General features: G+C 32.1%; 6 protein-coding genes across 6 annotated transcripts; 5 read left to right on the top strand and 1 right to left on the bottom strand.

The window, feature by feature from the left end:
- The first annotated feature begins 1,211 nt into the window (after nucleotides 1-1,211).
- BX664DRAFT_334478 (uncharacterized protein) lies at nucleotides 1,212-2,177 on the top strand. The gene has a single exon (XM_051545711.1). It carries the CDS (start codon nucleotides 1,246-1,248, stop codon nucleotides 2,116-2,118), a length of 873 nt encoding a protein of 290 aa, XP_051400851.1. The 5' UTR covers nucleotides 1,212-1,245; the 3' UTR covers nucleotides 2,119-2,177.
- Nucleotides 2,178-2,246: 69 nt separating this feature from the next.
- Nucleotides 2,247-5,957, top strand: BX664DRAFT_298143 (MCM2/3/5 family-domain-containing protein). The gene is made up of 12 exons (XM_051542264.1): nucleotides 2,247-2,298; nucleotides 2,407-2,606; nucleotides 2,667-2,934; nucleotides 3,036-3,210; nucleotides 3,297-3,724; nucleotides 3,784-3,918; nucleotides 3,996-4,187; nucleotides 4,279-4,640; nucleotides 4,738-5,065; nucleotides 5,151-5,459; nucleotides 5,523-5,591; nucleotides 5,663-5,957. The coding sequence occupies exons 1-11, from the start codon at nucleotides 2,296-2,298 to the stop codon at nucleotides 5,556-5,558; spliced, it is 2,436 nt and encodes an 811-aa protein (XP_051400852.1). The 5' UTR covers nucleotides 2,247-2,295; the 3' UTR covers nucleotides 5,559-5,591; nucleotides 5,663-5,957.
- A 294-nt stretch (nucleotides 5,958-6,251) lies between these two features.
- BX664DRAFT_263995 (SHQ1 protein-domain-containing protein) lies at nucleotides 6,252-7,658 on the top strand (the record flags this gene model as incomplete). Its single annotated transcript, XM_051540796.1, has 6 exons — nucleotides 6,252-6,326; nucleotides 6,406-6,473; nucleotides 6,555-6,829; nucleotides 6,901-7,239; nucleotides 7,387-7,440; nucleotides 7,498-7,658. The coding sequence occupies 6 exons, from the start codon at nucleotides 6,252-6,254 to the stop codon at nucleotides 7,656-7,658; spliced, it is 972 nt and encodes a 323-aa protein (XP_051400853.1).
- A 1,312-nt stretch (nucleotides 7,659-8,970) lies between these two features.
- On the bottom strand, nucleotides 8,971-9,949 carry BX664DRAFT_146972 (uncharacterized protein). Its single transcript, XM_051539882.1, has 3 exons — nucleotides 9,642-9,949; nucleotides 9,459-9,552; nucleotides 8,971-9,375 (listed from the first exon to the last, which is right to left on the bottom strand). The coding sequence occupies exons 1-3, from the start codon at nucleotides 9,837-9,839 to the stop codon at nucleotides 9,128-9,130; spliced, it is 540 nt and encodes a 179-aa protein (XP_051400854.1). The 5' UTR covers nucleotides 9,840-9,949; the 3' UTR covers nucleotides 8,971-9,127.
- A 194-nt stretch (nucleotides 9,950-10,143) lies between these two features.
- BX664DRAFT_359490 (uncharacterized protein) lies at nucleotides 10,144-10,806 on the top strand. The gene is made up of 3 exons (XM_051548092.1): nucleotides 10,144-10,204; nucleotides 10,309-10,399; nucleotides 10,478-10,806. Exons 1-3 carry the CDS (start codon nucleotides 10,189-10,191, stop codon nucleotides 10,638-10,640), a joined length of 270 nt encoding a protein of 89 aa, XP_051400855.1. The 5' UTR covers nucleotides 10,144-10,188; the 3' UTR covers nucleotides 10,641-10,806.
- Nucleotides 10,807-11,531: 725 nt separating this feature from the next.
- BX664DRAFT_334489 (uncharacterized protein) lies at nucleotides 11,532-12,484 on the top strand. The gene is made up of 2 exons (XM_051545712.1): nucleotides 11,532-11,852; nucleotides 11,949-12,484. Exons 1-2 carry the CDS (start codon nucleotides 11,682-11,684, stop codon nucleotides 12,336-12,338), a joined length of 561 nt encoding a protein of 186 aa, XP_051400856.1. The 5' UTR covers nucleotides 11,532-11,681; the 3' UTR covers nucleotides 12,339-12,484.
- The last annotated feature ends 40 nt before the right edge of the window (nucleotides 12,485-12,524 follow it).

Below are 12,524 nucleotides of genomic sequence, written 5' to 3' on the forward strand. Positions count from 1 at the left end.
AGAATAAACGAATGATAACCATTTAGTGTTTGTTCATTTTCATAATTCTATTTAAATCATGAATAGCATGAAAAACCCTTTCTACATCCGAAGAACAATCACAGTCCGCGATAACATCCCTCGTTGACTTTTACCATATTAGTAGTCAACTATAAGCCAAACCACATGAATCTACCATACGATTCTTTTCAAATCCGATCATGATCATTCATTTTATTTAAAGTGCCTGGAATACAAAAGTGCATAAAACAAAAAAATAAAATCACTTTTTTTTTATTTATTATAAAACAATATTTGAACAATGATTGATAATTAAGATACAACTATATATACAAAAAAGAAAATAAAAAAAAACATAAACAATAACTAAATAGTAAAAAATAGATAAAAAAAAAATAGATAAATAATATTCAAAAGTTCGATCGATATTGAACCAATACAGCTATACTATGGTATCCTCTCTTCATATTAACTTTGGTATTCCTTCGTACTTGTTCCTCCCAAGATAAATCTGTTACAAGGTCATCGTCATTGTCGTTCTTCAAGTTGATAGAATTAATGTCGTCTGTAATATATTCTTCATTCCTCCGTAATTGTTGTCCAATATCCACTTCGCCAAAATCATTGGAACCTCGATCATAATCACCACTACTATATGTATAGTATATAGAACTACAGGAATCAGAAAAGTGTACTGACTTGGCACTAGAAGAGCTAGAACCAGTACTGCGGTCCGTAGGTTGGTTTTTCAATCGTTTGTTGTATAACTTTTTCCAAAAAGGCGTTCCTAACATTGAATGCATGCTATAATTTTCGTGTTTTTTTTTTTTCCTATTGTTGACAATATAAAAGTACAAGTATTTGTAACGAGTCGTATGATTGCAGAGAAAGAGAGAGAAATAAGAATAAAAAAAAAAAAATAAAAAAAAAGATTAATTTTGAGGGATTATCGGGAGTTGAATGAATAGAAAAAAAAAAGACTCTTTCCTGCTGATCTTTCTCTTGACTTTCTAAAAAAAAAAAAAAGCATGGGAGAGAGAAATCATCATCAAATCACTAGCCATCAAAAGGTCATACCACTCGTACAGTCCATATACATTGGTAACATGACAGTCACTTTTTCCTATTTCTTTTTCATCATCTACTTTCCATTATTGTTCCTCTTGTTCTTTTCTCTTTTTTTTTTTTTTTTTTTTTTTATTCATCCTACATTTATACCTCAAGAATTATTAAAAAAAAAAAAAGATGAATCGTATGTCATTGACAAAGAAAGAATCATTGCCTCCTATAGTGGATGAATCATCCATCCTTCTACTTGGAAGAGGACAAGATATAAATGAAGCCATCGATGATAAAAATGAAGCTGTTTTACTTTCTCCAGGTATTGAAGTTACAGGTTATGAATTACCAGATTCCATGTTGGTACCATTTGTTGTACGGGAAGAAGAAATAGTTCAGGTGATACAAAGAAATCCTGGATTTATCACTCAGGTACAACAACAAGTGGATGATCATACTTTTACTAGATTCAAATCCACTCTTTTTGCTCCTCGACATGACATCAATGATCATGATTGGTTATTACGCATAGAAAATTTACTCTCCAAACTCTCCACTCCTATCTGGGAAAACTTTCAAGCCCTTGTGGATCATTTTCCTACATCAACTAGTTCTACAACAGATGAAAGTGATCATCAAAGTAGTCCTAAAAGTCCAATGCCTATATCAACTACACCCCTATCGACACCAACCTTGTTATCAGCTCGTCCTCCATTATTAGCGCAATTAAAGGAACAACGATATGATAGAGGATCATCCACTTCCACTGCAACTTCAGGTGCTTCCTCTTTCAGATATTTATATGATGATCATGGTTACTTTTTCGATCCTCGGATTAGAAAGAGTAAGACCTGGATGACGGATTTTGAACCACTGTTGAATGAATGTAAGACTGTCATGAAATCGGATGATTATCGACTTTTTGTACATTGGCTCTTTGTATCCCCTTCTCATATCACTGATGATCATTGGGAATCAGCTTTATATGAGTGTTTAAATCAGTATCCTATGTTATTTTTAAAGTTAAAGGATTGGATTGATCAAAAGATAGAAGAATAAAAAGATTATGCGGTACTTAAAATGTAGTCCAAAATCAGGGCGACTGTCCAGTCACGGTTTTTGGTATTTTTGTGTTTTTTCGTTCCTTTTAATTTCGCGTTCCTCTTTCTTTCTTTCCTTTTTTTTTTTTTTTTTCTATTCTACAAAAAAAAATAGTTTATTTGAACAATATCTATTATGGTAAATTGAATAATAAGATAGTTCAAGTTCATAGATAACTTTAATCAAATTTATACTCTTCTATCACTCTAACCATTCTTTCTTTCTTTCTTTCTTCTTCTTCTTTAGTCCAATCCCGATCGTAAACGAAGAAGAGATAGTATCAATCGACCTTCTGATTTGGGTCATGTCGATTCACCTGGACCTTCATCTTTTCCACCTTCATCACCAGCACCTTTCTTTTCTGAAGCTGATTTCCGAAACGATGCTGAAGAATTAGAAGAAGAGAACGACGATGGTGAAGACCTTTTTGGATCAGATATGGAAAGGTAAAGAAATACACTCAAGCATTTTTTTTTTTTTTTGACTTACGAAATTTTATACCATAGAGATTACGCTGTCAATCCTGAACAAGACGAATATGAAGACGTTGGTGTGGATAATGAAGAATACGATGCTTTGGATATTGCCTCTCGTCGTGCAGTCGATGCTAAATTAGGTCGCCGTGATGCTGTTCTACAACGTCGTGAAGGTAGAATGGCTGGTGCTCTTTTAGATGGTTTAGACGATGACGAACCTGAATTTAATGTGCCTATGGGACGAAGACGACGTCATTTATATGATACTCAAGACCTTGCAGAAGATGGATCTGGCATGGTAACACACAGTCGAAATTAGGAAGAAAAAAAAAAGGGGGGATTTACAATATCATGAAGATATTGACGATTTCTTTTATTCTTTTTTTTTTTTATTTATAGGCCGAATTGACTATTGAAGATCTAGCAAATGTAAAAAGTACAACCATTGGTGCTTGGATCAATCAAGAAGCTCCTAGACGTGCTGTTAAACGTGAATTTAAGGATTTTTTACAAACTTATGTGGATGAACATGGTATCTCTGTTTATGGTGAAAGAATTCGTGATATGGGTGAACGTAAGTTAAATATAAAAAAAAAGTGAATAAATAATGTATTTGTTCTAATATAATTATCTTTAATATTGTCATTTTCTTTTTATTAGGCAATGGTGAATCATTTGAAGTGAATTATGAACATTTAACTTTAAGCAAAGCCGTGATCTCTTATTTCCTTGCCAATTCCCCAGTTGCAATGCTCAAAATTTTGGATGAAGTGGCTCTTGAAGTAACATTGATGCAATACCCTGAATATGAACGTATCCACCGGGATATCCATGTACGAATCACTGATCTACCAACTACCAGTACTCTCCGTGAACTTCGACAAAACCAACTCAATTGTATGATCCGTGTTTCAGGTGTAGTTACTCGTCGTACTGGTGTGTTTCCTCAATTGAAATGGGTTAAATATAACTGTGGTAAATGTAATCAACTTTTGGGTCCATTTTATCAAGATATTCACAATGAAATCAAAATTAATACTTGTCCAAGTTGTCAAAGCAAAGGTCCATTCAATGTCAACATGGAAGAGGTAAAGAAAAATGATGATCATTTCAAATTATTGACATATGTTCTTATTTGCTTTTTTAGACTGTCTATCGAAATTATCAAAAACTGACTATTCAAGAATGCCCTGGTACTGTTCCTCCTGGTCGTTTACCCCGTCACCGTGAAGTTATTTGTCTTTGGGATTTGATTGATAAAGCTAAGCCTGGTGAAGAAATCGTATGTTAAAAAAAAAAAATAGAATGGAGGATAACCATTATTAGAATATACTAAATATCCCTTTCACGTATTTGTAGGAAATCACTGGTATTTATAGAAATAATTTTGATGCTTCTTTAAGTACGAAGAATGGATTCCCTGTTTTTGCAACTATCATTGAAGCCAATTATATCAATAAAAAGGAAGATATGTTCTCTGCTTATCGGTTAACAGATGATGATAAGAAAATTATTACAACTATGGGTAAGGATAAACTTATTGGGAAAAAGGTAAAAAATAAATATAATATATAGATATATAAAGAATAGTGAATCAGAATGGAGAAATCATCAGACTGACTCTTTTTATTTTATTTTATAGATTATCAAAAGTATGGCTCCTTCCATCTATGGTCATGATGATATTAAGCGTGCAATTGCTCTTTCCTTATTTGGTGGTGTGTCAAAGAATGTACAAGGCAAACACTCCATTCGTGGTGATATCAATATATTGATGCTTGGTGATCCTGGTACTGCTAAATCTCAATTCCTGAAATATGTTGAAAAAACTGCCCATCGTGCAGTCTTCACTACTGGTCAAGGTGCAAGTGCTGTTGGTTTGACTGCCTCTGTTCATAAGGATCCTGTCACTCGTGAATGGACTCTGGAAGGTGGTGCTCTTGTACTTGCTGATCGTGGTGTCTGTTTAATTGATGAATTCGACAAGATGAATGACGCTGATAGGTATTAAAAAAAAAAGCAGTATAGATAGAGTTGATTGAACTTAAGATGAATCAAATTAATTCTTTATATTTTTTTTTTTTTTGCCTTTTGTCATTAGAACATCTATTCACGAAGCTATGGAACAGCAATCTATCTCTATTTCAAAAGCTGGTATCATTACTACTCTTCAAGCTCGTTGCTCTATTGTCGCTGCAGCCAATCCAATCCGTGGTCGTTACAATGGATCTATTCCTTTTTCACAAAATGTCGAATTGACCGAACCTATTCTCTCTCGTTTTGATGTACTATGTGTGGTAAAAGATATTGTGAAACCTGAACAAGATTACGTATTAGCTACGAATGTCATTGCCAGTCATGTGCGAAGTCATCCTCAACCTGAAGAAGAAGATGATGAATTTGCTCAACCAACTGCTGATGATCCAGATGTATGTCACTAAAATAGATAGGAAGTTTTATAATGAATCATTTGAACTCTAATATTTTTTTTTATTATTATTATTTTTCAAATAGATCATTCCTCAAGATCTCCTTCGCAAATATATCATGTACGCTCGTGAAATGGTTCATCCTCAATTACAACAAGTCGACGAAGATAAATTATCACGTCTATACTCTGAATTACGTCGGGAATCATTGGCTAGTGGAAGTATTGCTATTACAGTGCGTCATTTGGAATCCATGATTCGATTAGCTGAAGCAAACGCGAAAATGCATCTACGAGAATATGTACGATCGGATGATGTAGATATGGCGATCCGGGTGACATTGGATAGTTTCATCAGTGCACAAAAATACAGCATGATGAAGGTTTTACGTAGGGTATGTAGCACAAAAAAAAAAAAAAGAAAAGTGGATATTCACTAATGATTTCTGTTTTTATAGCGCTTCAGCAAATATATCTACGATGTGGACAAATAATCAAAAAGAAAGTTAGCCCTCAAAGTTTAATTTGTAAGTGTAGTAAACTCTGCAAATGATACTTGTATTGACACATCTTTTTTTTTTTTTTTTTTTTTTTTTAGGCTAGACAAATACATATTCATAATACGTAATTCCTTCTTATATTCAAAGCTATTAAAAAAAACACATATACTCTTTGAAACCAACCCGTGGAATCATCATCAAGCATTTATTAGTTTTTTTTTATTTTTATTTTTTCCTTTATACATATTTTACCATCATTTTACATTATTCATCCCCTTTTATGATCTTATTCTACATTATGAAATAATAAAAAAAAACGAAGAAGAATCAGTTATCATCCATCGACTTTTTGTTGTTCAAACGTGGTGTGATGATCATGATTTCTGACAAAAGTACCAAAAGGTAAATATCTACAGTGCTGTTACATAAAAAAAAATGTTATGGATCGAATTTCTCACTAAGGAGCAACCTAACTAACAAAGTGTCATTATATATGATGAGGCTACTTTTTAGAAGTATAATGAATGGCAAAGAGTGATAGTGGCTCATATTGATGTTAACAGTGTTGTAAATGGAGATTTTTTTTATAAACTGTCAAAAAGCATCCATAGGCGGAGTTGGGTTCCTATTGGAAGGTATACAAAAAAAAAAAAATTATGTCTTTTCTCTTTCTCTTTTTAACAAATCATGATCACACCCACTTTTAAAGTAAATCAAGACACCGATAGTATTACTATTATCATCAACACACCATATGTCAGAGTAAGTAGTTAAAATAAACCAAAGGGATCATAAATTCATTTTACCTTTTTTTTTTTTTTTTTTTTTTTCATTTCGACAGGCTCAGGATGTCGATCTTCATGTTCAAGGCAATGAATTTCGGTTTTTCTTACGACCTTACTTTTTACGGTAAAATAAATCAAGTTTTCTTTGTAAAGTGCGACTCATTTTTTTTTTTTTTTTTTTTTTTTTTTTTTTTTGGTTATAAAGACTGTATTTGCCTGGATCCATTGTAGAAGATGACGACTCAAAAGCTTCATACGATCCGTCGTCTGGTCAGTTTACTGTTCGTGTGTCCAAGGAAACCAAAGGCGAAGTTTTTCCTGATCTTGACTTGTTAACTAAACTTCTTGCTCGAAAGGGCGAAACTTCTCGTGATGGTCCCAAGAAACCTTTGATCGAGGTGATCTCTAGTCAAACAAACAATGATGATACCATGGAAGATAATATGAATGATACGGCCCCTACTGCTGAATTACAGGATGGTAACCAAAAAAAAAAAAGAAAGTGGATAGAATAGAAATTGATGTTTTTTTTTTTTTTTTTGTGTCATTAGCTGTCGACTTTAATTGGGAATTACCACAAGCATTACCTCAAGATGATCTTTCGATCCACACAGCTTATGGGTTCAATAATCAGTACAATGGATACTTTACACATGTCAACGAAACGGCCAACGAAATCAATGCAGTACGTGAACCAGAAAAATCAAATATGGAATCAAGGCGTAATGATCGTTTAGAACAAGAAAATAATAAATTTGATGAAGATCATTATGCAATGGACTATATCAATCAGGACGAAATGCAACATGTTCTTCAATACAAGACAATTTGGGCAAAGGAACTGAAACGGATACAAAAGCTAGCGAAAGAATCTGTTGGGCAAAACAAAGGTAAATTAGATGATTATATCATAATCAATCTTATTTTTTTTTTTTTTTTTTTGGTAGCACCTCTTATACAAGAAATTAGCACTGAAGCAAATATTGGTGATATTGATATGGGATCATTGTCCATTGTTAATAGTCAAGAATCTTTAGTGAAATTATCGGAAAAGGATCAAACTATGATGCGGGATTTGCCAAACAAAGAATGTAAGAAAGAAGAAGAAATTATAAATGCGTCCATTTAACTTTTTTTTTTGTGTGTAGATCTTTTATCTAATGAAAAAACGACCTATCTTGGTTTAGTGGATCTTCTTTTTGCTTATTCTTATAATCATCGTGTGTCTGAAGGGGAAAACAATGTGGAATCTGTATGGTGTATTGGAAAACTGAGTTCAACCTTGGCTTCACTGGAGGTAAGTGGTTGATAAAAAAAAAAAAAAAAAGACATGTCTCTCTGTCTGTCTACTTTTTTTTTTTAACTCTTCATGCATCTTTTTTTTTTTTTTGTATGTTCATTATTCTAGCAATTTTCCACCTTGAAAGATGTGATGACGGCATGCTATCGACGCGCATTGGCATATCCTTTGTATAGAAATTGGACCTTGTGTGAAAAAGTATTACAAGATGTATATATCTTATTTAAATTGGGCAAGCGTGCAATTTTGAAGGCGTTATTGGAAATGAAGGATCTCTTTGATCATCACGATATTTATTATGTTTATAGTAAGATTTGGTTGGATGATTATTGTGTTTGGATTCAACATGCAAGGTAAAGGATATAGATTTTTTTTTTTTTTGCCAATGACTTGATTACATTTTTCCTATTTTAACACAAATTCTCTTTTATATATGTATATAGTGACCCAGTATTACGGACCTTGGCACACGAGTTACACCATTTCCATCTACAGAAAAAGGATATAGAGTGGGACTTAGAAGAATTAGAAGAGGTATAAAATACTGTCTACCATGTGTATAGTTCTAATTTTTTTTTTTTTGATCCTAGGTTGCACGTCAGATGAAAGAAATGGAAAATATGGATCAATAAATCATTTTATAGTTTAGCATCTGATAAGTGTATATGAAATATAGAATAGAAATAGTTATTACATGTTGTTTATAATATATTATTGTATACATTGGAACTTTTTTTTGGAAAAAAAAAAAAACATCTGACGATGTGTGTGTGTGTGTGTGTGTGTGTGTGTGTGTGTGAAAGATTGATACTGTTTTGATAGTGATGAATGATGTAACTTATCTATTATGTTTTTTTTTATTTATTGGTGAATGTAAGATGAAGCTTGGTATTTCGGGAAGAACTGTGATGAAATGTAATAAAAAGGATCTTGGCTACGCTGGTGATGGTTTGTCAACGGTGATAGGTAGTAGTCACTTGGTTGGTTTGAGACTAATGTTGGCTTGATAGTGATTGAGAATACAGTATCATCCTGAAAATGATACACAAATATGATTTTATTAAGAAATGCTAAAAAAATGATTTTTCTATCATAACTAACAAATGCTAAATATATCGTGACAAGAATCAAATGAGATAAGAAAGTTCAAATCAGAGAAAGATGATCAAAATGATAATGTTTCTATTGTTGAAAATATAGGTAAAGAAAAAAAAAAAAAAAAAAAAAAAAAAAAAAAAAAAAAAAAAAACTATAATAAGAATAATAATAGAACAAAGGAGGAATAATAAAAAAAAAACGTAGCGGTATCAGATTCATGCATAAACTTTGTGTCACTTTATTTCAAACAAAATAACAGTAAAAAAAAAATAAAACTATGGTAGATATAATCATGGTATGATGAATAATGAAGACTAACAAATGCTTGATAGAGAGTAGTAAACTAAGTTGGAAAGGAATTATATTAAAAAAAGAAATCATCATCTTGATCTCTTTGGTCGGCCACGTCCTCGAGAGATGTTTCTTGAACGGTCCAATGCGTCTGTAGAATGTGAGCTGCGATGAGATAGATCATCAAGACCATCCGGTGATCGAGATGAGGATGGTGTACCTTGTTGCCAATTTTCCCTTCGTTCCTTTAATTTTCTTGCCATTTGAGCTTCTATATCCTGTTGCATATGTGGTATCCTATTGAGTCCTTTATCTTGTCGCATTTTATTGACTTTTTCTAAGGAAAAAAAAAAGTTGGAAGCAATATAATGCATTATTAATATTGCTGTATTTTTCTTTTTTTTTTTCTTATTTACTTACCATGTAATGGTTCATACTCTTCGTCTCGTAATCGTTGAGCATTTTTCTGTAGATCTGCACATTCACGTCCAAGAGAATCTTCCAATTCAGTGATCTTTTGATATATATATATATATATAAAATAAAAATAAAAGGAGTTACAATCATTCACTAAAAAAAAAAAAAAGTTGATAAGTCCCTTACACTTTCAATATCGCGTTGTACTTCTTGGATCATCGTCAAAAGTAGTCGTTTTTCCTTTAGTCGTTTATGTCGTTGTGCTGTCAGTTCTTCCAACATATTCGTTTTGCTTTCTAGTAATTCATTTGTTTGTAGTAAACTGGCTTTACAATCTACTAACTGTTGTGTCTTCTCCCTAGATATCAAAGTAATGAGTAACATAAAAAGTGTAAGAATGAAACTTTACCGTAATATTCCAAGAGAATCGAATTGTTGTGCAAAATCTATTTCAGAGAGTTCACTAGAATAAATAAAATAGAAATGAATAGGTGAAGGTAAACTTTAAAAAAATGGTTATTTATTATTTACCTTGACATATTTTTATTGTGTGAAGGCAGAAGTGTGAAAAGAATAAAATAGGAAAGGAAAAAAAAAACCGCAAAATCTCCAAAGCCGTGACTTTTTTTTTTATCTGTCAAGGCAAATTCCTAGTTTCAGCAGCCGATTTGTTTTCTTTTTTTCTGTCCTTTTTTTTTTTTTTTTTTCTCTCTTTTACCTTTATAATATAACCATGTTGACAGCATTAGGTAAAGTATACGAAAAGCAATCAGTTGAATACATCCATTAAAAAAAAAACTTAAAATATCCATATATATGTTTACTAACATTAGATATATCTATGATTGATTAGGCTTCTTGAGTAAAACATCACTTTCTCCACTTGGACAATCAGCTCGTGGTATGGCTTACAAGTTAAAAACACATTCTGGTGCCAAAAAAAGGTAGTAAATAAAACCATTCATTCTGAATGTCGACTGAATGTCTTTTTTTCTTTCTTTATTTATTTGATATGACTATAGATTCTTACCTACAAGCAATGGCAATTACAAACGTTGGCAAGCAGGACTTCGGCATTTGAATCAATCCTTCTCTGCTGAACGAGTCAATCGTCTTAGTCGAACTGTTTTGGTGGACAATACCCAAAAGAAAATGTTACGAAAGGCCATGCCTTATAGTTGTTAATCCTTGTAGAAAATAATCATTCATCATAGATCATCATCATTTATCATCATCATCATCATCCTTATTTGTTACAACGTATGTATAATAAAACTTTATTCTTTTCATTTTTTTTTTTCTGTGTGTGAGATGTAATCATCATTATCGTTTCTTTTTTTTTTTTTTTTTTCTGTTGACATTTAACTATGCAAAGAAAAACCTTCGAATGTGATACCATTATTACTTATCGATGTACTAACTATGACTTTTCACGTGTGTATATTAAAGCAAAAAAGAACTAAAAAAGAGCAATTTACCAGAAGTAAGGTTAATGATGTTTAATCACCGATTTTATGGGGCAAGTGGATTAATGGGAGATTTTAGTATCAGGAACATCGTTCACCAACTGACACCATTTTTTTTTTTTTTTCCTTATCTTTCTATCAAATCATTTGTTATGGGTAACAAGTTTCTGCGGGGTTTCATCCAAGGCTTTGTATTGATAGATCTCCGTTCATATCCAACCAACTATCAACGTTTTCCTTCTATATAATATCATGAATTCATGACCCGCGAGACTAAAGCCTTGATAAAGGAAGGGGGGCCCTTGAGCGGAGACATGGTTCAACTACGTCAGTGATTTCCACTTTCCTTATCAGGATGGTCCAATAAAAAGGTAATCGATGATACCACATGAAATATGACGATGATCTGTCACTCAAGTAACTTTATAATGAAAAAAAAAATAATAATAATGAATGAATTAAAAAGGATTCATTTCATATAAAAACAAATAATAATAATAATAATGGATATGTGATCATATCAAAAAACCAAATCTTTTGCTCAGGTTACTTTTTTTTTTTTTTTTTATTTTTCTATCTCCTGACTATTGAAGGTTTCGCTGATATTGATCGATGGCGGTAGACGAATTACCTCCTGGGTTTCAAAGTGTCAAAACTATAAAAACTGAAAAAGAATTCTCGCATGTCAGAAAATGGTAACCCTTTTTTCTCTTTTTTTCTTTATCATTATATATTTTAACAATTGATACCAATTAACGCAATGGATCTTGCTATTTTCCCTCCTGAAATCACTCAAATTATTCTCGAATATCTTCCTATAAAAGACTTGGTTCGTGCTGAACGTACTTCCAAGTTATTACAACTCTTTTGTCTCTCGGAAATCGAACGTCGTATTAAAACTGGTGCTTTAAAAGATGAATTTGGTCTTTTGGTAAAAAGCATAAAAAAAAAAAAGAAGGGAATTTTTTTTTAAATGAATAGAATGCTGATCTCTTTTCTTTTTTTCTTTTTTTTTTAAAAAAAATAGATTCATATTGGTCAAACGACAGCTCAACCTCAACAATTTGATCCTATCACCAAAACTGTCCAATATATTATTCCTATGGATCCTATCACTATCAATACAATGTATGATCATCGTCGACATATTCAATGCTCTTTATTACGGAAACAATTAATAGGTAATAAATATCTTTCTCAACATGGTTTTACTATTCCTGTGGAAAAAGGTATGGTGGAAGGAAAGACTATTCCATTTGCCATTCAAGATAAACATTATCAACTCGATGGTTCATTGACTAGAATGGAACCTGTCACCAACAAGAGTTCAAAAAAGTTATCTTTGGCCCCAACCCCTCTGTCTTATTCTCTTCAAGTCACTGGAATGCGTTTACCATTATCTACTATTGCTGCTTAGAGTTTTTTTTTTTATTGTGCCGGTAGGCTGGTACTACTGACATTATCTATACCCACCTTTCTCCTAACTACTATAGCTAGTTATATCTTATTTACTGCATCATCATTTAATAAACAAAAATACAATCAAGCATATCATGACATTTTTATTATCATTCAACATCCATTGTCTTCTTTTTTTTTTTTT

Source organism: Halteromyces radiatus (genome assembly GCF_025201355.1).
Source record: "Halteromyces radiatus strain CBS 162.75 chromosome Unknown BX664scaffold_4, whole genome shotgun sequence".
In the NCBI taxonomy this organism is placed as follows: Eukaryota; Fungi; Mucoromycota; class Mucoromycetes; order Mucorales; family Cunninghamellaceae; genus Halteromyces; species Halteromyces radiatus.

Excerpts from the sequence above, each read along its gene's own strand:
- BX664DRAFT_334478 (XM_051545711.1), top strand. The coding sequence starts at position 1,246 with ATGAATCGTATGTCATTGACAAAGAAAGAATCATTGCCTCCTATAGTG.
- BX664DRAFT_298143 (XM_051542264.1), top strand. Across the intron at positions 2,607-2,666 it reads TTTGGATCAGATATGGAAAG|AGATTACGCTGTCAATCCTG; the intron begins GTAAAGAAATAC and ends TTTATACCATAG. Across the intron at positions 2,935-3,035 it reads CAGAAGATGGATCTGGCATG|GCCGAATTGACTATTGAAGA; the intron begins GTAACACACAGT and ends TTTTATTTATAG.
- BX664DRAFT_146972 (XM_051539882.1), bottom strand. The coding sequence starts at position 9,839 with ATGTTACTCATTACTTTGATATCTAGGGAGAAGACACAACAGTTAGTA. Across the intron at positions 9,553-9,641 it reads TACAACGCGATATTGAAAGT|ATCACTGAATTGGAAGATTC; the intron begins GTAAGGGACTTA and ends ATATATCAAAAG. Across the intron at positions 9,376-9,458 it reads AGAGTATGAACCATTACATG|AAAAAGTCAATAAAATGCGA; the intron begins GTAAGTAAATAA and ends TTTTTTCCTTAG.
- BX664DRAFT_359490 (XM_051548092.1), top strand. Across the intron at positions 10,400-10,477 it reads CATTCTGGTGCCAAAAAAAG|ATTCTTACCTACAAGCAATG; the intron begins GTAGTAAATAAA and ends ATATGACTATAG.
- BX664DRAFT_334489 (XM_051545712.1), top strand. The coding sequence starts at position 11,682 with ATGGATCTTGCTATTTTCCCTCCTGAAATCACTCAAATTATTCTCGAA. Across the intron at positions 11,853-11,948 it reads AAGATGAATTTGGTCTTTTG|ATTCATATTGGTCAAACGAC; the intron begins GTAAAAAGCATA and ends TAAAAAAAATAG.